At 41.6% G+C, this 26,587-nt stretch overlaps 1 protein-coding gene across 3 annotated transcripts in view; it reads left to right on the top strand.

Annotated features, from left to right (window-relative positions):
- Nucleotides 1-26,297, top strand: part of INO80D (INO80 complex subunit D) — a 63,326-nt gene extending 37,029 nt beyond the window's left edge. For all 3 annotated transcript variants that reach the window (XM_058549671.1, XM_058549672.1, XM_058549669.1), the window contains 6 exons: nucleotides 7,009-7,233; nucleotides 11,892-12,001; nucleotides 13,858-13,991; nucleotides 19,663-19,880; nucleotides 21,851-22,008; nucleotides 22,934-26,297. In XM_058549671.1, the coding sequence (XP_058405654.1) occupies nucleotides 7,009-7,233; nucleotides 11,892-12,001; nucleotides 13,858-13,991; nucleotides 19,663-19,880; nucleotides 21,851-22,008; nucleotides 22,934-24,099 (2,011 nt within the window). In that variant the 3' untranslated portion in view covers nucleotides 24,100-26,297. The remainder of the gene's footprint in view (nucleotides 1-7,008; nucleotides 7,234-11,891; nucleotides 12,002-13,857; nucleotides 13,992-19,662; nucleotides 19,881-21,850; nucleotides 22,009-22,933) is intronic.
- The last annotated feature ends 290 nt before the right edge of the window (nucleotides 26,298-26,587 follow it).

Genomic DNA, 26,587 nt, shown 5'->3' with positions numbered 1-26,587 from the left:
TTTTATAATAGTCCCTTATAATCCTTTTTATTTCTTTAAGATAGGTAGTAAGGTCCCCTCTTTCATTCCTAATTTTGGTAATTTGAGTCTTCTCTCTTTTTTTGTTAGTGAAACTTAAAGGGTTGTCAATTTTGTTGATCATTTCAAAGAACTAACTTCTGGTTTCATTGACTTTTATCTATTATAGTTTTTCTATTTTTTGATTTATTTCTTCCCTAGTCTTTATTATTTCCTTCCTTCTACTTGTTTTGGGTTTAGTCTTCTCTTTAGTTTCTTAAGATAGAATATTAGGTTATTGATTTGGCATCTTTCTTTCTTAAAAACAAGTGATTACCACTATAAATTTCTCTTCTAAGCTTCATTGTGAGATAATGGAAAATATATATTGGTCTCTGCCCTTGGTTCCTGGCACAGAGCTCCTGAAACCCTTGTGAATTCCTAAATGATAAGAGCACCAGGAACATCTCTTGTTCCAATGAGGTGGGCTCCTGGATGGGGGCTGGTCACCAGAGAGACCAAGTTGTGATTAGAAGCTTGTAATTTTCAGTTCCAGCCCCATCCTCCAGAGAGGGGAGAGGGACTGGGAATGGAGTTAATGATTGATTATGCCCACATGAAGAAGCTTCCATAAACCCAATAGTGTGAGGCTCAGAGAGCTTCTGGGTGGTGAATTTGTGGAGGTGCTGGGAGAGTGGTGTGCCCAGAGAGGGCACGGAAGCTGCGTGGCCCTTCCCACCTGCCTCGCCATACGCATATCTTCCGTCTCAGTGTTCATCCGGATCCTTTATCGTATCCTTTAATAAACTGGTAAACATAAATATTTTCCTCAGTCCGGTGAGCCATTCTAGCAAATCAGTCAAACCTGATGAGGGAGTGGTGGGAACCTCAATTTGTAGCTAAATCGGACAGAAGTTTTGGGTAACCTGGGACTTAATGCTCACGTTTGGCATCTGAAGTAAGGTGGGAGCAATCTTCTGGGACTGAGCCCTTAACCTGTGGGATCTGATGCTATCTCCAGGTAGAGAGTGTTAGAATTGAGTTAGGTCATAGGACGCCCATCTGGTGTGGCAGGTGATTGTTTGGTGCGGGGAAACCCCCCACACGTTTGGTGACCAGAAGTGAAGCGTTCTGTGTGAGAGTAAAGGGAATCACAGGAGGAAGAACTGGGTTTTCCCTACTCGGGAAGGAAAACGCCGAGTTTTCCCTTTACGTTCATCAGTAAGTTAGGTATCTGCATTTCATTTTCACTTATCTCAAAATATTTTCTAATTTCTGTTGTGGTTTTTTTTTTTGGCTCATTGATTATTTAGGAATGTATTGTTTAATTTACACACATTTATGAATTTCTCCAATTTCATTCAGTTACTGATTTCTAATGTTCTCCTCTTTTGTCTTTAGAAACTTTGTAGGTTTAACTTTGGCTGTGACATTTAGACCCATCTCAAATAATTTTTTTGTGTGGTGTAGTCGTGGTTAAGGCTCATTCTTTTATATGTATGGATGTCTAGTTATTCCCATCCTATTTGTTGAAAATATCTTTCACTTCTCATTCAGATGCCCTGACATGTTTGCATGAATTAATCAACCATATAAATCAAACCTATTTCTGATCTCTCTATTCTGTTACGTTAATTAATTTTTTAACTTTTAGTTTATTGTTATTGTAGTTTTATAGTAAGTCTAGAAATTCAATGGTTTGAATCCTACAGCTTAGCTTTTTCATGATTATTTTGACTATTCTAGGTACTTCACATTTCCGCAGAAATCTTAGAATCAAATTTTCATTTTCTACAAACCAGGCTGTTGTGATTTTGTTGTTTATTGTGAATTAATTTGTAGAGAATTGATGTTTTAACAATAGTGAGTCTTCCAATCCGTGAATATAGGATACTGCTCTAGTTTAGGTCTTTTAAAATTTTCTCAGTAGTGTTTAATTTTTGGTATGAAGGTCTTGCACATCTTTTATTAAATTTATTCTGAACTATTTTGTTTTTGATGCTGTTGTAAACTGAATTTTTCTTGTAATTTTAGTTTTCATTTGTTTGCTGCTTATGTAGAAATAAAGTTTATTGTTAGGTTGACTTGCAGTCGTTAATGTATACTGCAATTTTGATAAATTTATTAGTTCTAGATATTTTTGGTAAATTCTTTGCAAATAGTTATGTGATCTATGAGTTTTACTTCCTCCCTTCTAATCTTTATGCCTTTGGTTGCTTTTTCTGGCCTTACTGCACTGGCTAAGACCTTCAGTAAAATATTGAATGGAAATAGTAAGCATGGGGCCAGCCCCGTGGCTTAGCGGTTAAGTGCTCGCGCTCCGCTGCTGGCGGCCCGGGTTCGGATCCTGGGCGCGCACCGATGCACCGCTTCTCCAGCCATGCTGAGGCCCGCGTCCCACATGCAGCAACTAGAAGAATGTGCAACTATGACATACAACTATCTACTGGGGCTTTGGGGGGAAAATATAATAAAATAAGAATTCCCTTTAAAAAAAAATAGTAAGCATGGACATAATTGCCTTGTTTCCTTTCTTTTGGGTAAAATATCCATGGAATTTTGGTTTAAAATAATTTTTTTATATATAGATGTTTCATTTATTTCCTTTTCGGATCTACCTGATCATTTCTGATTGTCTTTAACGCTTTCTTATCTTTGTAAATCCATCCTTTAAACATTTCACAGGCAACTATTTCATACTCTGTATCTCATAATTCTAGCCTTTGGAGTCTTTATAAGTCTGTATCTGTCGCTTATTATTATTATTTTTTTTTCTTATTGTCATGCAAAGTGGCTCACCTCCTCGGTTGCGTGGTAATTTTGGTTTTGTAGGTTCTGGACTGGTCCTAGAATCTTAGGTTGAGCTCCTTCATCTTGTTGGGATGAGGATTTATACCCACTCTTGGTGCTTCTGTCTCCATGGGCCCCAAGAGCAGCCATTTCCCTCTTTTGTTTCCTGTTTCCAATGGTAGCCTCAGTTCTGATTTTTTAAAAAAATGTTTGTTTGTTGACCAAGCAGTGTGGGGAAGAGATTTCCTCTACTTTCTTTGAGACCAACAGTGTGTCCCCAAGTATATCATATCTAGAGTGAAGTTGCTTTAGGTCCCTTCGAGCATCTGAGTTGCCATATTGCCATAAGTCTTTCATTCTTTTTTGTTTCAACTCTTATCTCTACGTGAATAACTCCCAAATCTTTTTCTCATGTTGGCCTTTCTTTTTGAGTTTGAACTGCCTATTGGATATTTCTCATCAAATGTTCTGTAAATACCCTAAATTCAGCATTTCTAAAATCAAACTCATTATTTTCCTCAATATATGTGCCTCTTTCTTTTTTTCTTTTTTTGTGAGGGAGATCAGCCCCGAGCTAACATCCATGCTAATCCTCCTCTTTTTGCTGAGGAAGACCAGCTCTGAGCTAACATCTATTGCCAATCCTCCTCCTTTTTTTTCCCCAAAGCCCCATTAGATAGTTGTATGTCATAGTTGCACATGCTTCTAGTTGCTGTATGTGGGACGTCGCCTCAACATGGCCGGAGAAGCGGTGCGTCGGTGTGCACCCAGGATCTGAACCCAGGCCGTCAGTAGCGGAGCATGCGCACTTAACCGCTAAGCCGCAGGGCTGGCCCCTATGTGCCTCTTTCTGAGTCCCCTGTTTTTATCAGAGATGTTACCTTTTTGCTATTCTGTTGTTTTAATAAAGTAAATTAAAATGAATTTTATTTGGAGAATTTCATGTCATGCCTTGAGATTACGAGCAAACCTGAATTCTTAGGAAATCAGGTTTGGATTTTACTGCTTTATTTTTGGAGTTATTAGTAGCATTTTAATAATAATAATGCGTGTACTTATATTGTGATTTCACATAGACCATTTCTTTTCACTCTCTTGACAATCTCGGGAGATAGGTGAGCCAGCTTTCGTATTTCACAGATGAGGAAAGTTAAAGGAAGGAATGCACACACTGAGAACACAGCAGGTGCTGGGCTTTGTCACTTCTGGTGAATGATGGGAACTGGCCTTTCTCTTCCCAGTTTGCTACTCTTCCTCAGCAACCAGGTTTGAAATATTGATGTCATAGCATCTTAGAAGTGAGAAGCATCTGGGAGATTTTCTACTTCAGGACAGTGCCAGGGATGGTCTGTGGACCTGTGCTGGTCTGCCAACTGTGTCTGGTCCACAGCAAGAGAAGTGTGGGAATTATGCATAAGCTTTGAAAACTTATAATGATGTAACATGCCTCAGCATCCAGGTGCATCGTTCCACAGTTAACTTGAGAACCACTGATCTGGTCCATCCTTCCTGCAGTAATAGAGTCTTTTCAAATAGCAGTTTGGGCAAGTGATTATCTACCCTAGCTTTACTTTCCTTTAAGACTTGCTGTGTCTCCTTGCTTTCCTTTTTCTGTGAATGGCAGTTTCGTGCTCCTGGTTATGCAGATTCAAAGTCATTGAGTCATTATTGGCTTTCTTGTCCTTGGTATCCAGTCGCCAAATTGAGTTCATTCCTTTATGATAATGGCCCTCATGTGTCTTGTTCTTTCTATTATCTCTGCGGCCTTTTACTTGTAGTCACTCCCATGTCTTTCAGTTGTTGATTGTTGACTCTGAAATCTGTATCTCATCCCTTACTGTTGTCTGGTTTATCATTTCCAGTGGTTTTTCTTCCTCTCCCTTTGATGCCTCCTCTGTACTTTATTTTTTTATTTTTTTATAAGTTTATTTTTTTTTTCCCCCAAAGCCCCAGTAGATAGTTGTATGTCATAGCTGCACATCCTTCTAGTTGCTGTATGTGGGACGCGGCCTCAGCATGGCCGGAGAAGTGGTGCGTCGGTGCGCGCGGGGATCTGAACCCGGCCCGCCAGCAGTGGAGCGCGTGCACTTAACCGCTAAGCCACGGGGCCGGCCCCTCCTCTGTACTTTAAATTCCCCAGGTCTGAAATGGAATGTGTTTCCTGCCCTAGATCTGCTCGTGCTCCTCTTCCCTGGTCTTTGCCGATGGAAACTGCTGAGTGATTACTGTCCCTTCCATCTTCCTTGCTCCGTTGACCAAGTCTGTCTTTTAAACATGCAGATTACCTCTCATCTTCTCTAGTCTTGCTGCTGCCACCTGTGTGGTCCTTGTTATCTCTTACCTGGAATTGTATGATAATTTCCTCACCGTTCCCTTCTGTCTCTTCCTCCATATAGCTGCTGACAGTGTAATCTTTCTGTGTACAGCTCATTATTGTTATCTATTTTTTAAAAAATCTACAGGGTTCTTCGTTGCCTGTGGAATAAAGGTTGAACTCTTTAATGTGGCTTGTAGGTTTAGTAGGTTTACCTTACTCAACATCGCTCCCTGCGCGCCCCTCCCCTCAGCCAGACTGAGCTGCTGGGTGCTTGCTCTTCCCTGCCCTGCCATCTTGCGTCTTGGCTTCCGTGGCTTTATCCTCGTGAGCTGCCCTTTCTTTCTCATCTTTAGATCTGACCCTTGCTTCAGAGTTCATCCTCTTGTCATCTCCTCTGCAGAGCCTTTCATCCAGCCGTCTTTCTGGGGAACTTTCACAGCACTTGCTCTCTCTTGTGTTGCTAATTGTCTCTACCTCCCGCTAAAGATGTTTGTAGCATGCTGGCTCCCCTGGAACTCTGAACGCAGGCTTTCTGTGGGACTTCAGGAATAATTCAAAATAAAGATTCCTGGGCCCATCCCATGGAACTTCTAGTTCAGTAGATCTAGGGTAGGTCTTGGGAATCTGAAATTTTAAAAAGCTCCTGGATTTTTCTAATTTGACGTGAGATAGTTGAATCGCTGGTCTGTCTGCCCTGCAGTTTTGGTTACTGATTCTATCCTCTTTTTGAATTGTTTAACTTTTGGGGTGTTTATCTTGTCTAAATTGCATTGCAAACTCCCTGAAATTTTTTGTTTCTCCTCTACAGTATTCAGCCTATAGACATACTGTAGATGTTGAATGTTGAATAAATGAAAGATTGAAGTAAGATCCTTCAGTTGATATATCTGTAGTAGAAATTATACTGAAGAGAATGTGTTTCTTAGGACACATACTTCACTGAAGTTTACAGAGTAGCCAGGTGTGGCTATTCTGAAGGAAAAGGAGCCATACCTCTTCGGAAGAGAAGAGGCTCCAAGCAGTGATTCACAGAAGTGTAATAAGATAATATAGCACCTGTAGTGTCACACGTGTGCTGTTTGCTTATGTTATGATAGAAGAGAAAGAAGATAAAACAACAAGGGTCAGGTTCCAAGTCGAGTGCATTATTCCTAACAGTAAGAAGTGAGACCACATTTGTTCCGTGGAGAGGTGGCCCTGTCACCCTCGCTATGGGAGACATTGCTGACCAACCAGCACTCTTGTTGTTGAGCCTCAGCATCCTTTCAACGTAGCCTTCCAGCAGGGGTCACCAGTCCGTCGACATCAGCGGAAAACCTCTCTATGGTCCCTGGTATAGGTCCCTGGTATAGGAAATGTTGTTGAGGCTATCTTTTGAGGTTAATTTAAAAAGCACTGAGGAATGATTGTGATCTCCACAATCAAAACTCTTTAAGTGCGTGGCAGGAAAGGGTCCCTCTGAAAGGGCAGCTCTTTGAAAGTAGAGGTCACTGCTCTGTTCTGGTGCGACCTCTCTTTTAGGAAATTATGCTGAGTGCTAATGAGGATAGCTGCTCTGTCATTTACTCAGACTTTTTAGTAAGTAAAGGCAAAGAAATTATTTTCTTCCCAAGAATCACCAGTCACTTAAAGTTTAGAAGACTCTGGTGCATTAGGTGTCTAATTATGACATGCTGAAGGGTGAAGCTTCGTAAAGCATTGGGTTTAAGAAGCCACCTCACTTATTGTTGACGCAGTGTCCTTATTTTCAGCTCTGCTCTAATTCTCTTCCTCTGATTTTGTTGGTATGTGCTCACGGGCCCCAGGATTTAACCTTGTGCATCCTGCCACTCTTGCTCAGAGTGGCCCTTTCTAAACAAGCCTGACGTGTAATCAGTTTTCACTTCTCTCCCTGCACTTTCCAGGTCAGATGACGATGACACAGAGACCAGGAGCTCCAGGGTGACCCAACTTTGCACTCACTTTCAGCAGAAATATAAGCACCTCTGCCGCCTGGAGCGGGCAGAATCTCGTCAGAAGAAATGCCGGCACACGCTGAGGAAAGCCTTGCTGCAGGCAGCCAGCAGAGAGCCCGAGTGCACCGGGCAGTTCATCCAGGAGCTGCAGAGAGCTGCGCGCAGTCGAGCCAGGTTAGAGCCCTGCCGGCCTCCTGCTTCCGAGGGGCTGCTCTCAGTTTGTTTTGTGTGTATTTTGAGAGGATAGTTGAGATGCGAGGGACGGTGGGCATTTAAGCCTGAAATATTTCAGCACTGTATTTTGGTCTTGTCGCTCAGATGAAGTTCTACATAGGTGGTAGAAGAAGACTGCCGTGAGCTGACAGTAAAATTAAAGCATTACTGTATTTTGCTGGAGTTTGATTAGAATTTATTTAATAAAGGATTTGAGAATTTTACCTGTCTTTAAAAAAATACAATGCTTAGAAATTTCATGTTATTTCAAAGTAATATTTATATTTTTATTTACTACAAAAGTAGTATTTCACATTTTTTACTTGTATTATTTTAAAATTTTCTTTCCAATGTATTTTCCCACATATTATGTGTTCAAAATATCTTATTACATTGGATTTCTTTTGGGAAAAATTCAGTTCTGTTGATAGTACAGATACTTCCTTATTGTGAAAATTTTGAAAAATATAGAAAAAAGAAGGGGAAAATCTCAGTAATATCAACATTCACAAAACAGAGAATATGCATTGTGAACATTTTGACTCTTTTTGCTTCTAGTTGTTTTCTGTGTCTGGTATGTGGGTGTATAATGTATGAAATCTCCAGTGAGCCATGTTTGTATTAAGAAGCAAAATTAAGATCATGCTATGTATTTTTTTTATTTCCTGCTTTTTTTCCATTTAACACTGAATTATGACCATTTTCTCATGATATTAATTCTTTAAAACATGACTTGATGGCTTCATAACATGGATGTTAGTCCTTACACTTCCTGTTTTATGTATGTATTTAAGCAAAACTGGATCTCTACTATTTAAGAGTATGTGTCCAGTTTTTTTATCGTAAAAATATATCATACCCATTCCCCTCTTTTCTCAAAGATTGTTTTGGAAACATGATTTATAATGTTTTCATAATGTTTTATTGAATGAAAATCTATATATTGGAAATATAGAGTTATTTGATGTTTTGATGAGAAAATTATGGTATATTGCCGTTTTGGAAGTTTATCTAAGTGGTAAAAATGTAAATTGAATCATAATTATATTAGATTATGTACCTTTTGAAAATACTAGCTTAATTGAATTGAAAATTTCCAAAACATCTTTTTATTGAAGGAAATAATTTTCAAATTTAGAAGGCTTAGTTCTGTAATGAGTTTATTTTTTCACACTTTTTACTTATGAATTTTTTAGATAACCGTGGATATATAACATTTTAGGAGTTTATATACCTAAGTAGTAGCAGTAGTTATCTCTAGATCGTGGGATTATTGATAAATTAAAGTTAAAAAAATTTGTAGTCTGTATATTCTGTTTTCCATGGTAGGCATGAGCCACTTGAGGAAAAAGGGTTAAAACCCAGACAACTAAAAAACAATCTTTGCTTTAGTAGCTATTGATCATATTTCTTGCGTACCTATATAGTTTTGAAATTTCATTTTAGTTTTGTGTATTTTCATTTTCATTATATTTGCTGTAAAAAAGGTAACCTAGTTTTCAATCACTTACCTTAAAACGATGCTATGCGCTGAGGAGTTTTCTGCTTCTTGGCATAGAGTTGTGTGAAACTGTGATTGTGTGTCTGATACACCTGCATAGTGACTGCAGCCTGCCGTATTTTCCCTCGCTTGTAGAGCTCCCAGTCCTCTGTAGGGAGGTAGTGTCTGTTCTAGAACATTCTGTAGGTCGTAGTTTACTGACTTAGAGACTTATCTTTCTCAGAAAAATTTCCAAATTCCCTTGACTATGTTAGGTCCCCTGTTGTATATGGTTATTGTGCTCTGCACTCTGCTTCATTGTAGGATTTTATACTTACATTAATGTCTGTCTGTCAGGCTAGACAATAATTTCTATGAGGGCAGGAACAATGTACATTTTGTTCTTAAATCTCCAGTGTTGATAAATAGAATTGAATAAGTGAAGAGACATCTGTTCTCTATTTGTTGAAAGAATTCACTCAGTTTGACATAGGTTTTAAAATAATGATAGCTGACATTTATATTATATAATGCTTTTTAAGTATAGAATTTCAGTAGAAACTTTAGTTTTGTCCAGCATGAAGCATTGTGTATGTAAAGCGTTGTATACATTGCGTTTAGTATATTTTTATGACCTTCTCAAAGATGTAAGAGACGATACTATGAGTTGGGGACACTTTGGTATTTGTGTAGAAAACTGTATTTATTTATGATTTGTGATTTATTTATGATTATGTGGTTATGTGATTATAACATTATGATTATGTGATTATGATTTATTGATGAAGGCAGAATCAGCCCCTTCCTTTTGAGAACATCTCCCAAACCACCTTTAGTGATATTTTTTAAAGAATTTCCTGAGTTACAAAACAAACACCAAGATGAACTCTCTTATAGTTCCCGGGTTTACTGGATGTCATTTGGTTGTGTCACCCATGAATGGTAAAAAGTGTGTTGCCCGGTGCCTCGCTGATAATCGTATGACGATGTGCCGTAACCATTCCCTGGTGATTGGTAGCTTGCTCCTTTACGTTATATTTTAGGTTCACAAAAAACTGCTGTCAGTTGGATAATGCCCTTCGTCTATTTGATGTTTTTGCTGTCCGAGACTAATTCCACAAAAGACATTTAAAAAGTTGCTGTTAAATATATTTAGAAATTAAAACGTTAATGGCTACCTTCTAATAGGTATCTATTAAAATATCGTTTGGATATAAACTGAATAACATTAAAGTATTTTTTATCTAATAACTTTGTCATATTTATTGGTGAATATGTGGAATAAACCATTGAAATAGCTCAAAGTATAAACCCTACTCCTAGTATCTTGTAGCCCACAATACTACAGAGACTAGTGTTGTTTGTATGGAAACTTCATTGTTAGTGGGGGATCCAATAGAGCTTTCAAAATGGAAGCCTGTGGTAGATGTTTTCATATTAAAAAACATGAAAACGTTTTGATAATTCTCCCTTGGTTTTGTTGGGATTATCTGGACAATAAAATATATCTGACATCATAGCAGCATTTTTACTTTATGTTATCCATGGGAATATTGAAAGTCTGACTTCAGGTTTATTTTAAGAGATAGGTTGGTGAGTTGGAACATATTGGCGATTTTAAAAAATGAAACCAGTGGTTTCCTTTGAAGTCTGGGATAAAGAGAGTGAGGGAATGTGTTGTACACTGGCCTTGGTAGATGGCCGAGCAAATTATTAAAGTGTGCAACGAAAATTATCCACTCAATATAGAGTCTGCCTTCTATTTAAATCTAGACCGAGAGAATTTGGGCTTAGCTTCATTTATTTGAAATTGTATGTCCGTTTTACAGGGCTAAAGTTGTTGACCACTTCCACACTCTTGTGGTCCTGGCGGACCTCGCAGAGCCCTTCATTAAGGCGGTGTCCAGGGCAGCACCTGGTTGTCCATGTGCATTTACCGTTCATATGAAAGTTACAACAGAAGTTATTCTTTTATTTAGATTTTATGTAAATTCATTTGTAATTTAGATTCTGTATGACCTTCTCTAATTTGTGTAAATCATTCCGTTGAAATCCTTAGAAAGATACTGGAAACAAACAATTCAAAAGATTTTTTTATCTCTGGTGCCTGCCCTGTGACAGTGAAGTAGACTCCTCCATACGCAGACATGCGTCAAGGCCTAGCGTTTCTGAGGCTGTATAGAGGCATGTAGAGAGGATGGTTTTTGTGCTTCTAAGAATTTAAATATTGTGGGTTTTTTATGTTTGTATAAACTATGGCGGGATCCACAAGCTCATGAAATGAATACTTATCATAGAGGGAGTGGGAGTTGTCAAATCAGGACGAGGGTGGAAAGGGGATTCTTCACTGGCTAGCTTTCTCTTCTTCGATTTTTTTTGGAACCGTGTGAACGCATTGCCTGTTCATAAAATTCAAAAATAAATTAAAATATTTAAATATTAAATATACAAAGTGGAGATAGCATTTAACGAAAGTTGGAGTCAAACATATGATAGAAAGTTAAAAAAAAAAGTCCCGAGTGAGTGCATTTTGGAAGATGAGAGCAAATCAACCATTTCTGCATATCAGTGTCCTCTCCTAATGTGTTGATCAGTGTGTTTGCAGATTTGCTGTTCAGCAGCAGACACAGCCAAAATCTAAGTGATGCTACAACTGTGGTGACTGCCGACCTCACACTGTGTGCTGTGGCCACAGTGTCTGCTGTACGTGACAGGTGTCTAGGTGGGCTGTGTCTTTGGTGCGTACCTGTCAGCTGAAGGCACTCTTCTCTCCACTTCACGGGTGAGGAAGTGGAGGCTTAAGCAAGGCTGAGTGACTGGCCCAAGGTCACACAGCTAGGAAGGGATAGAGCTAGCCTCATGTCCTCGTTACTTTTCTCTACTGCCTCTTTGTGAAGTAAAAGGAACCAGATATCACTTTAAAAAAGAAACAAAGTCAAAACCGTTTCTGATGTAATTATTTGTTTTGTCAGTAGATTGGAGAAATATTGGAACTGGTTGTTGTAACTCATATTTGCATTTATTTAATGAATGTAGATAGGTCAAATGTTGGTATTACATTGTGGTAACATATGTTGGAAAACTGCCCTGGATTCTTAAAGCATTTTTCAAAAATTAATTTTGTTTTTTTCTTTCTCAGCATAAGCCAGACCAAGTTGAGGGAGATGGAGCCAGCCGTGTGCAGTGGAACCGTGAAGGGTGAACAGTGCACTAACAGAGCCCTTCCCTTCACCAGACATTGTTTCCAACGTATCCTCTTCACTAAATTGACAGGCGCGGACAAGTGTTGACTTGTTTGGGGCTGTGTATTTCATTCTTAGGCCAAGTGAATGACTTGTTTTTTTTTTTAATTTTATTTATTTATTTATTTATTTCCCCCAAAGCCCCAGTAGATGGTTGTATGTCATAGCTGCACATCCTTCTAGTTGCTGTACAGGGGACGCAGCCTCAGCATGGCCGGAGAAGCGCTTGGTGCGTCGGTGCGCGCCCGGGATCCGAACCCGGGCGGCCAGCAGCAGAGCTCGCGCACTTAAGCGCTAAGCCACGGGGCCGGCCCAAGTGAATGACTTTTGAAATCATAACTATTTAATGTTTAAAATAATTTTTAGGGCCGGCCCCGTGGCTTAGCGGTTAAGTGCGCGCGCTCCGCTGCTGGCGGCCTGGGTTCGGATCCCGGGCGCCTACCAACGCACCGCTTCTCCGGCCATGCTGAGGCCGCGTCCCACATACAGCAACTAGAAGGATGTGCAGCTATGACATACAGCCATCTACTGGGGCTTTGGGGGGAAAAAAAAATAAATAAAATCTTTAAAAAGAAAATAAATAAAAAATAAAATAATTTTTATATAACTTCCAGTTTTCATGATGTCCTCTGAATAATTTCTTTCTGCTTATCTCTTTGCAATTCTTTATTCAAGAATCACATTAAAATAAGCAAAATTGACAGCAAGTAGCAGGTTCTTCTAGTGGCTGTCAATTAAATTTTGTTAACAGAATTCTGTTCCTTCTGGTGGTTCTAGATAGTTTATAAGAGGCAACTATAAGATTCATTGTTGGAAAAATCAAATATTATTCAAAGACTGTTTTTAGTCTTCCAAGAAAGTTATGTAGTTTTATAACGTGCCTTCTGCAGTGGGAATAATTTGCTGTTTGTATTGAGTACAGTGCTGATTTGAAATGAATGAAAGATAAACATCACTTTCTACTAGGAAAGAAGATACCTGGAGACAGAATATACTTGAGGAAAACTATGTTAAAGAGCTTCAGGCTGGTTATGAAATCTTACTACTCTCACTTTTATTAAACATTTAAAATTGAGTAGCATTTGAAAATTCATATAGTAGCAATTATTCTTCTTTACTATCTGTTTGACTTTTGCCCTCCTTTCTGCTCTTAGAGTTGTATTTTCACAACTTTTTCAGGAGCAGCTTCTATGCAAGACAGGCTTTATCAATAGCCCTAACCATAAGAGCATAAAGGAAAACAGATGCTTCCTGAGTGGAGAGAAAGTAAATGATGTGGGAATGTAGGTAGTTGTTGAGCATATGGATGCTTAAAAGTGTTGATGCTGTGAAGCTGACATTCCAATTTTAATAGCGCAGTTTTGATTGAAAGGTAATTTTTTATAAGTTGTAAGGTTGAGTTTGGGGTTGGAAATGTGAAATGAAAAACCCAAATTTGCATAGATGAGTTTTTTGTAACTATATCTTTATTTTTCTTGATGAGTATCATGTGCAGAAGTTTTCCTTAAAAGAAAGTAGTTGTGGTTTTTGTAACCATTATAGTGTAACTTTTAGAAGTTAGTGTGTTAAGAAGGAAATGACCCTGCTTCTCCAAATAACAGAAATCAGAATGGCCACGCAGTAGACTCGTGTTAGGAGCCCATTAGCAAAACGGACTCCCTCAGAAGTATCTTCTGATAAATAATGATGGTAAATTCAACTGTTACCATTTTCCCACGTCAGTAGTTGGGTTGATTGTTTAGCTTTTATACATAATAAAATGTATAAGTCCTAAATGAAGTAAGGGAGGAAGCAAATGTTATACAAAAATTTTAAAATTAAATAGAATTTCGGTGTATTTTATTCCTAACCTAAAAAACCCAGATATCCTCTTGAACCGCTCTCAGCAGCTCTTCTCAAGTTGCACGGCCAAGTTTGCAGACGGACAGCAGTGCTCGGTGCCCGTGTTTGACATTACACACCAGACACCTCTGTGTGAGGAACATGCCAAAAAAATGGTAAGTTCCAATTTTGTGTTCTGCGGCAGAGGCTTTCTAACTTTTGACAGCTATCCATAGTAGGAAGTACGCTGTGACTTAGCACAAACTATGTGTGTGTATAAATCCCTGAAACAAGTTTTATGAAACAGTACTTTTAGTACCTGATATTTTATAGTCTGTTCTATTTTACTAAAAAAAAATGCTGGTCGTGACCCATTGAATTAATGTCGTATCCTCATTAAAAAAAAAACAAAACGAAACACTGTTATGGACGAGTCCTAGTAGAACTTAGATATGGGTATTTTGTTTATTGTCTATCCCTGTTCTGTACCTCTCTTCTCCTTAAGATACATTTTCGTGTATGTAGCAGATTCCCCAAGCTCTTTCTTTGCCCCATTTCTCTAGGTTTTTGCTTTTTTATATACAATTCTATGAATGTCTTGAATATTTGATAAAATTTTGGCCCAAAGCCAAACCTTTCTATAATTCTGTTGAACTTAATTATTGCTTTTGTTAATGCTGATATCATAAACCCTAATTAATTCAGAATTATGTGGAGGAGAAACAAGTCTGAATTAGTGAATCAATCTGAATTATATAATCATTTAAAATAAATGCATTTTTATTGTTTCACCCATCAGACACTCATTGAGTTCTTCTGCTATTTGCAAGGTATTGTGCAAGGGATGTGTACTAAAAGTTGAGTGAGAAAATTCTTGCCCTCTGTAAGCATTTCATGGTTTTCAGGCTGCCTCAGGGTAGCCCAGTGGGCGTTGGACCAGGAGTTAGTCCAAGGTTGTGATCTGGCATTGCCGCTAGTGTAATAGGACCAATGCTTCATTCTTTCTGGACCTCAGTTTCCAAGTTTTTAGTTCCCAGGCTGCTTCACTACCAAGAACTTCTTTTGTTTTTTAATTTCTTTTATAGAGCATATATTTTGAAAATTTTTATAGTAAACTACATATACAAATGTTGAGTAATTATTTATCTTCCCATTTCAATTTAAAAACATTTACAATATAGACATTTTTGTTAGCTTATTCAGGCGTTATCATGGTTAGGGAATGATTTCTTTATGCTTTTGGAACCACTTTTGTGGACGTTCATTGATGATTTCACAGACCCTTGTTAATATGGGCCCTTCAAACCACGGAAGTGAATGATCCTGGTTGTATGTTTTGATTTAAAGTCACACCATTCAGCATACTTCTAATAAGACAAGGAAAATATTGTTAAATAGGGAGGCTGTACTTCAGGGTCTGCTTTATTGGTTTAATAAGAGTGAAGTTTGCATTAGTATGACAACAACTATTATGTGAATGGTTTTTTTTTTTTTTTTTTTTTTGAGGAAGATTCCCCTGAACTAACATCTGTTGGCAATCTTCCTCTTTTTCTTTTTTTCCTCCCCAAAGCCCCCGTACATAGTTGTATATCCTAGTTGTAGGTCCTTCTAGTTCTGTGTGGGACTCTGCCTCAGCATGGCTTGATGCGTGGTGAGTAAGTCCACACCCGGGATCTGAGCCGGCAAACCCCGGGCCGCCGAAGTGGACCGTGCGAACTTAGCTGCTACACCACCAGGCCGCCCCTGTGAATGCTTTTAAAGAACTGAAAGAAGTGTGTTTTCTTCAGCTGGTTAAATATCCCTACTTAGGCAAATTCACCTACAAACATAAGGTTGAATTAGTAGAATTAGTCATAAAATAATATACATTTTATATGATAATATAAAATAAAAAGATAATATAAAATAATATTAATCAGGTTTGTAAAAGGTATTTATGATTGAAAGTTTTGAGAATGGTTTTCTCTCTGAAAGCAGTTTGAGCTATTCTTGTTTTAAGTTAAAAATTACATAAGAGTATAGCAAACACTTGTAATCCCATCAGTCCCCAGGTAAGAGACTTACAAGTGTGCCAGACTTACACTGCAAGACTTAGAATCACGCAGATCTCTTGGCTCTACTTTCAGTCTGTACCTTGAATCCAGGTGCATTTCGACGACTTCCCTGCTTCCACCCTAGCCTTAGCTGCATTGTTGTAATAGTCTCCTCATTGGTCTTCCTGCTTCTTGCCATGCCCCCCATACCCAGGTGTATTGTTCACATGGCAGCCAGAGTGGGCCGTGTGTCCCTCTTTCTCTGAACTCCACAGTGATGTGCCCTTTTGAGGGACAGTTCTGTGGGTTTTGACAGGGCATGAGTCATATAACCACCACCATCATCAAGACGTGGGACAGTTCCATCACCCCCAAAATTCTCTGTGCTACCCCTTCGTATCAGTCCTTTCCTCCGTCTCCACTGCTCTGTTTCTGTCCCTATAATTTTACATTTTCCAGAATGTCTTATAAATGGAAGTATCCAGCATGTCGCCTTTAGAGCAGGCCTTTTAGAGTACACATCTGATCATTTTAGTGCCCTGATCAGAACCTTCCGGTGGCTTTCCATCACATCTAGAATCAAGTCCAGAATTCCTACCACAGCCTGTGAGGCGCCTCCTCGTCTGGCCCTGGCCCCTCTGCAGCTTCACCTCACGCCCTCGCTTCTGGAGTCCCATCAGCACTGGTCTTCTTGCTGTTTCTTGCACACTCTGAGTATGCGCCCACCCTCAGGGCTTTGCACTTGTTTTTCTCTTTTCCTGGAATGTTTTTTTCCCCAGATTTCTACCTGCCTCAGTCCCTCATTGCGTTCAGGTTTCTCAGATGTCACTTCATTAAAGAAGTCTCCCGCCTCCCCTGTCACTTTTTATCCTCACAGTCTACTTTATTTTTCTTCCTGACATTTGTATCTGCCTAACCTTACGTCATTTATGAATTAGTTTATTTGTTGTCTGTATCCCTTTCCTAGAATGTCAGCTTCTCAGAGGCAGGAACATTTTTGTCCATTGCTGTCTCCCCAGTGTTTAGAACAGAGATGCTCAGTCAGTAATTACTGAATGATTCATGGCTGGGCGGGCTGGAGATTCAGAACTAGACATGGCCACTGCATAGATCAGGCATTGGTGGAGGAGGCTTAAGCTGCTGGAAGCCCAGGCTGGAGACAGAACGTGGTATTTCAGCAGGGACGAGACCACAGCAGATGGTAAGTGAGCACATGCATTGTCCTGACATATAAACAGAGTGAGACAGCTGGGCGTGAACAGTGTTTGTCAGTAGTGCAGGTGGATGAGCAGTTGGCGTTAGGAAAGCCTCTAGGGCACGGGGCTCTTGCTGTCTGGAGGAGCTCCGTGAGGGACAACCGTGAGCGAGGCAGGGCCTCTGTTACGGGCATTCTGTGAGTGCCCGGCACTTTACCAGTGATGTTGCCAGGTGCGAGGCATAAGCTTAGAATTAGACACAAGCCTAGAACCAGACAGGTGGTGCTGGGAGTCTTATAGTTGGGCTTGCGTATCTTGGGCTGGAGCTCTCTAACTTCTGCCTAAGATCCATGCGGTCCTAGAGGGAAGGCCTGGAATGGGTACCCAGCACACTGGTGGAGCTCGTCATTGCTCATTATTTGTTGAATTAAATAGTGGACATGATAAAAGTAGACCTCAAGCGTTGAGCCAAAAAGAACAGAGGCTGGGAAGCAGCCTCTTTTTTGTCGTTATTTAAAAATTTGTGCATTTGTGACTTGAGTCCGTAATTGTGTTGGATTCAAGTATTTGGCTGGAGTTAAACTTCTTTGAGATTTCCTGAATTTAAGCTTTAATTTTATTCTTTCTTGTTTTGAGTTTGTTTGATGCTAGTGATGATAGTCATTAGTCTTCAGATACTATTGTCTACATTCTTCTTATGTATTTAGTTATGAGTTATGACAGAATTCGTCAAATCAAAGGTGACATCATTTATAAAACCACTCTGGTTTTATATACCACCAAGAAAGAAGAGATGCACAGTGCATTTCTTATCACTTACAATTTTTGTTTTATACTTACCAAAATACTTCCTTAGACTTAGTTAGACATAGATTTTTATCTTCTGTATCGCTCCTGTTTTCAGCTGTGTTACTTGACATGTGAAAGGCAGTATTTTCTACGTACATCAGCTAACACAGCTTCCTCTACTTTGTGGTTATTTTCCTTTCTCATTTGGTTGTTGCTTTGCAAAAAAAAAACAACATTGTGGTCAGTTCTTCAGTGATGAATGTTTGCTCCGCTAATGACAGTGTTATACCCTGCTGCTGTTTGTGCCTTTCTGCACACACGACAGTGTTTCCTCCACATGCAAAACCAATAGTGCACGCACCTTAATTCACACGATGGCAGTGCAAAGAGCCGTGACCCGCTTTGAGCGTGTGTAGGCAATGCCAACTATAATGACCGTCACCTGGCCAACAGCAGGTATAGGATGCCATTATTGTAAAACGCTCCCCAATAGCAGAGATATTAAAATGTGCATCTTGGCATTAATGAAATGTTGTATTCAGGTTTAAGGGTACTAACTGAAGAAAGCTAGTTATGGTCAACTTCTCCTTCCTCATTGGTGCCTTCTCTGCCAACTCCCTTAATTGCAGCAGTTTTATAAAGCTGTGTCCCCATTGTCCTCTGTCTCCGCCTTGTCTCCCTGGCCCATGGAAATTATTGGAAGGACTTGTACTGTGTCATGATTCCCAAGTCAGCATCTCTGTCCCTTTCTTTATTCCTGAGCACAGATAGTCTTCCATCTCCCTGGATGTTTGCATACCTCAGACTGTATGAGCGTCAAACTGTGTTTGTTAAACTTTTCTTCTGAATGTATTTATTCTGCTGTGTTTTCTGTCCCCACTAATGCTGTCATCATCTCATAATCGCCCAAACCAGAAACCCTAGAGACATCTGAGAATTTATGTTCCTTTCATCCTTGCCACATCCAGGGAGCTGTCTGATCGTGAGAATACTCTCTACAGGCCCCTGCCTCTCCATTCCCGCTCACATTGCCCTCGCCGTTCCTCCTGGATCGACCATGGAGGAGCCTTCTGATTGGAACTGTTGCCTCCATTCAGCTCTCGTCCGTCTGTCCCTTTACGCGGCTGCCAGGGTAGTCAAAACCCTGGTAAACATTTGTCAGGTCCTGTTACTCTGCTCATCAAGCATCGTTCCCTGTTTCCTATGAAATGAGGTTAGCATCCTTACCAGGGTGTTCGGTCACGCAGGACCTGGTCCCATCTTCCTCCTGCTGACTTCTCTGTCTCACCCTCCCTTACACCCCACGCACCTGTCCCACCTGATGACTTGCCCTGCTGTTTGTCTTGTTGGTGTCGTTTCCTTCAGCCTAGAACGACCTTCCCCCACCCCAAGGAGTTAAAGTCCTACTTGTCTTTTAATCCCTCAAACTAAAAATAACTGATTTTCCTCTTGTGCACCCAAAAAAAGGTGTTTAAATCACTATTGCCGTTGACTCTGTACTGTATTTATGTATGCTTGTATTCATGTTTTTCCCATGGGAGAGTCAGTTATCTGAGAGTGCAAATTAAATTTTATTCACTTTTTTATACTAGAGCACCTATCACAGTGTCTTTAAATGTGGGATGAACTATATGTATATATTGAATTGATTTGAATTAAATAAAAAATGTATTTTTTATTCCTGTAATTATTGTTATACATAGTTCTAGGCATATAGTATGTTATAGGCATTATATAGAGTATTAAGAGATACAAGTATTTTTTTAGATTGCTGTTAGGTTTTCCCCAAATAATCTTGGCTTAAAAATACCCATTTATTCATTCCAAAGGATAATTTCTTGAGAGGAGATAGCTCCCGTAAAGTTCAGCACCAGCAGCAGAGGAAACCCAGGAAAAAAACCAAGCCTCCCGCACTTACCAAAAAACACAAGAAGAAGAGAAGGCGTGGACCTCGTCGACCCCAAAAACCCATTCCCCCTGCAGTACCCCAAGGGAACCTCAGCATGCCCACCAGCGTCTCACTGCCAGTGGAGGCCTCTCAGCTCCGGTCAGTGGTGCGAGCATGTGTGTCCTTCCTGTGCTCTGTTTGTGCTCAGGGCCTCGAGCTTCGTTTACTGTCCTGGTGTTAGAACGAGGCAAGAAGCCATTCGGTCTGTCAGCCTAGACCTTGTAGTTTTCGGTACAATTTGTACCAAATATCTGACTGGGTTAGATATGAAATAAAGCTTTTGATTATAACAGAGAGCAGATGCTGAAATTGAGAATTGTCTATTCTCAGATTTGTCTACTTGAATAGAAATTTCATGTATGTTTCAGCAGAAACATTCCATCAGAAATCGGATGCAGTTTAGTGTTGGCTGCGGTAGGCATTTCCACCAGATGAATGAGGCTTCAATTTCAGCTAAATATTTCAGTTTTATCTGTTTATTTCATCCTTTTAAATTATTATTTTGACTAGATTTGAAATTCTACTAAAAGTAGTAAGACACACTTGAGACACAAAATTGTAATTCATTCTACTAATTTGAAGTAAAAATATTATCTAGAAATGGTTGTCTTCTCTTAATACTTGGGTAAAGGTTGCAGAAATGTGTGACTGCATACAGTGAGGTCTATCTTTTTGCTTTCAAATTTCCTTCTCGTAAAGTGGGAAAGGAGACATTTTGAGTTAGGATTTCCCGTTGTAGAGTTTCACAAACGTGTGTTGGGGACATTGGTGTGGAGGTAAGAGGAGAGGGACAATTGTGTGTTGAGGACGTTGGTGTGGAGGTAAGAGAAGAAGGACACTGTGTAGGGGGGTTGTTGGTGTGGAGGTAAGAGGAGAAGGACAAACGTGTGTTGGGGACGTTGGTGTAGGGTAAGAGGAGGACAATCGTGTTGAGGATGTTGGTGTAGGGGGTAAGAGGAGAGAGACAGTCGTGTGTTGGGGACCTTGGTGTGGGGGTAAGAAGAGAGGGACAGTCGTGTGTTGGGGACGTTGGTGTGGGGGTAACAGGAGAAGGACAGTTGTGTGTGGACATTGGTGTGGAGGTAAGAGGTGAAGGACAGCCGTGTGTTGGGCACATTGGTATCGGGGAAGAGGAGAGGGACACTGTGTGTTGGGCATGTTGGTGTGAGGGAAGAGGAGAGGGACAGCCGTGTGTTGGGCACGTTGGTGTCAGGGAAGAGGAGAGGGACACTGTGTGTTGGGGACGTTGGTGTGGGGGAAGAGGAGAGAAACACTGTGTTGGGCACGTTGGTGTGGGGGAAGAGGAGAGAAACACTGTGTTGGGCACGTTGGTGTGGGGGAAGAGGAGAGGGACAGCCGTGTGTTGGGGACCTTGGTGTGGGGGAAGAGGAGAGGGACAGCCGTGTGTTGGGCATGTTGGTGTGGGGGAAGAGGAGAGGGACAGCCATGTGTTGGGCACGTTGGTGTGGGGGAAGAGGAGAGGGACAGCCGTGTGTTGGGCATGTTGGTGTCGGGGAAGAGGAGAGGGACAGCCGTGTGTTGGGCACGTTGGTGTGGGGGAAGAGGAGAGGGACACTGTGTGTTGGGCACGTTGGTGTGGGGGAAGAGGAGAGAAACACTGTGTTGGGCACGTTGGTGTGGGGGAAGAGGAGAGGGACACTGTGTGTTGGGCATGTTGGTGTGGGGGAAGAGGAGAGGGACAGCCGTGTGTTGGGCACGTTGGTGTGGGGGAAGAGGAGGGGGACGCCGTGTGTTGGGCACGTTGGTGTGGGGGAAGAAGAGAGGGACAGCCGTGTGTTGGGCACGTTGGTGTGGCGGAAGAGGAGAGGGACACTGTGTGTTGGGCACGTTGGTGTGGGGGAAGAGGAGAGGGACACTGTGTGTTGGGCACGTTGGTGTGGGGAAGAGGAGAGGGACACTGTGTGTTGGGGACGTTGGTGTGGGGGAAGAGGAGAGGGACACTGTGTTGGGCACGTTGGTGTGGGGGAAGAGGAGAGGGACACTGTGTGTTGGGGACGTTGGTGTGGGGGAAGAGGAGAGTGGTGGGGCCAACCCTGTCCTCTCCCCAGGAGCCCGTCCACGCCAGAGCTGAGTGCTGATGAGTTGCCGGATGACATTGCCACCGAGATCAGTGACATTCCGCATGACTTGGAGTTGAACCAGGAGGACTTTTCAGATGTCCTGCCGCGGCTCCCGGACGACTTACAAGACTTTGATTTTTTTGAAGGTATGGTCCATATTTTGATTCAAGGAAACTGGGTTTTAAAACGAGTTCTTAAAAAGGGAAATAGTTTCTTTGAGATGTGTTTGAAGTATTCCTGCTCACATGTCCTGTCCTTCACTGTAGATAGAAAGTCGAACACTCCAGAGCGATCTGCCCTTGCAGAGGGGAAGGGTCGTGTGATGTGTAGCCTCGGTGTAGGATCAGTGGGTTGATGGTTTGATAGCTAGGTTTATAACTTTGTTTCTTTAAAATGAGGATTTTACATTAGTTCTGAACAAAGATATTTTAACCTTGAGTTTCTTGAAGCCTTTTAGAACTTGTCCTGATTTTGATCCGCCTGCCGGTTCTTCAGTTGAGATACACTTTTCCACAGTGGTTTGCTTAGTCTCGCCAGTCCTCTGGAGCTCTCAAGAGAGATCTCGTGTCCTCCTAGAATGCTTCTTGCACTATTAAAAGTTGGATCCTATTGTGGTGATTAATCAAGTTCCCAATAATAGATTTTTTATATTGGAAATGAAATCAATGAAGGCCTGTGGACTTCCATTTAATGAAAATTAGTTAGAAATGGGAGAAGAATGAAAGGAAAGGATTACAAAGCAATGCAAAAGCATCTTAACAGAGAACCTGCAAAATGAGCTGCGTGTGCAATGTTGTGCTGCAATGCGTGTGTGAGTGTCTTTCCTCCTGTCTTCCACAGCTGCCCTCCAGTGGGAGGAGTGAGGGTAGAGCTGAGCTGGACTCCTGCTGATAGAATATGTTTTCTGCAGATTAATACTTCACTTTTTCCTTCAGTCCAGTCCTTGGAAACTTCTCTTTTCAGCAGGCACTCTCTTTAATAGAACATTGTTAAAAGTAATTCAAATGTGTGGTTTTTGTGCCATGGGACAGGTGAGGGCTCTGCTGATTCTTGATGGCTTTGTCTCCTCAGGAAAGAATGGAGACCTCCTCCCCACTACCGAGGAGGCCGAGGAGCTGGAGCGGGCCCTGCAGGCTGTGACTTCTCTCGAGTGCCTGAGTACCATCGGGGTCCTCGCCCAGCCGGATGGTGTGCCGGTCCAGGAGCTGTCAGATAGAGGAATGGGGGTGTTCTCCGCAGGTACCGGAGCTTCAGGAATTCAGTCCTTGAGCCGAGAAGTGAACGCAGACCTTGGGGAGCTGTTGAATGGGCGTATAGTCCATGATAATTTCTCTAGTCTCGAGCTGGACGAGAGCCTGCTCCGTTCTGCCACCTTGTCTAACCCACCCACCCCCCTGGCAGGGCAGATTCAGGGGCAGTTCTCCGCCCCAGCCAGCGTCGGCCTTACTTCTGCCGCTCTGATCAGCCAGGGTGCCCTCGGGGAGAGAGCCTTCCCAGGACAGTTTCACGGACTTCATGACGGCAGCCATGCCTCCCAGAGGCCACATCCTGCCCAGCTGCTGAGCAAGGCAGATGACCTAATCACCTCACGACAGCAATACAGCAGTGACCATTCGCACTCCTCGCCCCACGGAAGCCATTACGACAGTGAGCACGTGCCGTCGCCCTACAGCGACCACATCACCTCCCCCCACACGACATCTTACTCTGGTGATAACATGGCAGCTACCTTTTCAGCAGAGATGCCCATCATGGCGCAGCACTTGCTCCCAGCCCAACTCGAGGTGCCACTTGGAGGAGTCGTGAACCCCAGAACCCACTGGGGCAGTCTCCCAGTCAGCCTGGGGGAGCCCTCTCCGTTCAGCAACCTTCTTGGCGCAGATGGACATCTTCTTTCCACGTCCCTGTCCACGCCACCCACCACGTCGAACTCAGAGACCACACAGCCTGCCTTCGCCACCGTGACCCCCAGCAGTGCCAGCGGGCTTCCGGGGTTGCCGCAGACCAGCTTCAGTGGCATGGGGCCTTCCGCGGAGCTCATGGCCTCCCCCTCTCCCAAGCAGCAGCTCCCTCAGTTCAGCGCAGCCTTCGGCCACCAGCTGAGTTCTCACAGTGGCATTCCGAAGGACCTGCAGCCCAGCCACAGCTCCATCGCCCCTCCCACAGGCTTCACGGTGACAGGTGCCACAGCTACGAGTACCAATAATGCGTCCTCGCCCTTTCCCTCCCCCAACTGAGCGTCTGTGTGTTTGCGGGCAGATGGGAACCTGGAGTTTTCTATCTTTGTTTCCTCTTTATCCTCCTTCCCCTTTTCCTAAAGAAGATTTTAAAAATAACAGACGGGAACTAGAGGGGGACCCCTTTTCCAGCTAAACCGTTGCCCCGCGGCGGACCTGGCTTCAGTGTTCACATGTGCTTTCTGCACTGGTGCTCACCCCTCCCGCAGGTCCACCCGGCCCCGTGGTTCCTCAGTGGCTCAGCACAGTGACTGCGTAGAACCGACTTTAGCAGCAAGTCCTAGAAGTGGAAGATACCTCAGATTACCAGTGCCCTTTACTATTTCCTAGTATTCAGATCAATGCTTTCCATTCTATTACCAGGTCTTTACATGGGTGGTTCTAGATAGAATGATCCTATTCATTGAGTTCCTGTGTAAGAGACAGCAGACGGTGTGCAGAGGCAGTCCAAGGCTCTGACTCAGCACCAACCGCTGACACCACATGAGGCCAGGATTCCATTCCCAATTGTGATCATGTTTAGTCAAAAAGAAAAAATTGGTCTTCTGACCGCCTGTGTGTTTGAGTGCGCCCACACATGTGTTTTTGTGCAGGGCAGGAAGCAGCTGTCCCATTGTTATTTTTTTACCTAATGAGTATAAGGCTCTTGCTTCTCCTTTCCCATATCTCACAACCCTGGTAAAGTTGGTCATTCTCTCCATGAGTTAACTAAGCTTCCTGAATGCAGAGGGTGGTGGTCTGTTTTCATGAATAGCAAACCCTTTTCTGCTAAGTTAGCCCAGAACACGGACGCTGAGTTCGTGTCAGTGCTGTGGGCATGTCGTGAAGAGCTTGTGTGAAGTGACTGCAGGGTTGCTGAGATTCTGGGGTCTGCTGGTCATGTTGCCTTTTAGACACGCATTTGTTTCTAAAACCCTCTCTCATGGAATACATTCGCAAGATGTAAGTAAAGAAAATATTTGGTGTGAAATGCAGGATAGGTCAGATAGATTTGGAAAGAGGGGATCTGTGAACTCCTTGATCCATCTTTTGCTTTTGAATTTTTCATGTTTACAGTAGTGATTCTTTGGTAAGATTTGTAAAATGTTGAAGACGCTTGTAGGATCAATGTGCCAGTTGTGAAGTGATGTGTAATATTTGAAGGATACACATTTTAAAGTTTCTTTCAAAGCAGAATATGGAAATTAGATATAAATTTTACTCACCCTTTGGTACTTTTAAAATAATTTAAAGACTTAGGTTTAAGTTTTGGGAAATTTTTATAAAGTACCAGAATTTTAGGGTTAAAAATCATCTTGGGTAGTTTAGTAAGTTGGTGACTATGAAATGAATATGTGAGGTTTGTTTTACCTGCCTTCTGCCCCCAGCCTCCCCCAGAAGGTGGGACTAGATTTGAAAGGCATCTGTCCTCTGCTTTTGCTGGGAAGTTTCACTGTCCCCTGAGATGCCATTGGCTATTTATACCTGAGTCTAGTCTAATTTACATATATATATTTTAAAGATGAGTAGAGAGAACGTATCTATTAATGATGTGATATAATAATTCATTTGTCAGGGAATATTTGATCTTAATTCCTTTTCAATAGGTAAAGATTTGGATGTATTTTCCTACTTCCTGTATGTACTCTCCTTATGCCGTGCTAATTCTAACCAGTCCCTTCTTTTGAAAGCCTTTCTTTCTCTGCTTTTTAAAGGAATGATGGTGATCAGCAGGCATTATGCAGATTCCACGTGCCTGAGATTATGGAGGGGAAACGTCACATGACTGTATGAAACCATTATATGCCCTATTTTGTATTTATTGAAGTTTCTTTTTCTGGGCCAAAAATATGTTTGTAATATATTTAGTTTTTTTTTTAATCATGATAATTGATTGGAAGATTTATTTTTAATAGCTCTGCCTTTTTTGCAGATTCAGAAATTTCTAAATTATAAATTATGTCACAAAGCAAAATTATATTTGGTATCACCATAAATTTCTATTCTGAATGGTGAGAACAGGTAATTTGAATATTTCTCACCTATGAACCTATGTTTGTAGGCTTTTTTATTTTAATGTACTGTAATGAAATGATTATGAGTGGTTACCTCTGCTCAAAAGTGTCGTTTAGTTTGCTCAACTTTTTTCACATCCCATTACAATCATCACTAGATAACTGTCCATTCCCAGCGATTCGATTTAGTCTCCATTGTGTACTAATTAAAGGTTGTAGCAGAGCAGCTCATTGACTTTCTTGTCTGCCCTTTTTTGACAGCAAAGGGAAAGTCATGGGTAGTCGGTTTGAACTTTTCTGGCTATTTGTCCCTCTTGGTAGCTGCTTAAAATTCTTCAGTTATCAAAACTGAGTTTGCAGTAAGTTGCACATTTTATTGTTTGCAATTTTCTGTTTTATGTGCATTTAAAAACCCTTTTCTGCTTTCTAGTAAGGAGGCATGAAATGATCAGGAATGTTGCCAGTTACAGCTTCACACCAAAAACTTTGAGTAA

Source organism: Diceros bicornis, chromosome 10, assembly GCF_020826845.1.
Source record: "Diceros bicornis minor isolate mBicDic1 chromosome 10, mDicBic1.mat.cur, whole genome shotgun sequence".
NCBI lineage: Eukaryota > Metazoa > Chordata > Mammalia > Perissodactyla > Rhinocerotidae > Diceros > Diceros bicornis.
This window is presented reverse-complemented; position numbering and strand designations above follow the sequence as displayed.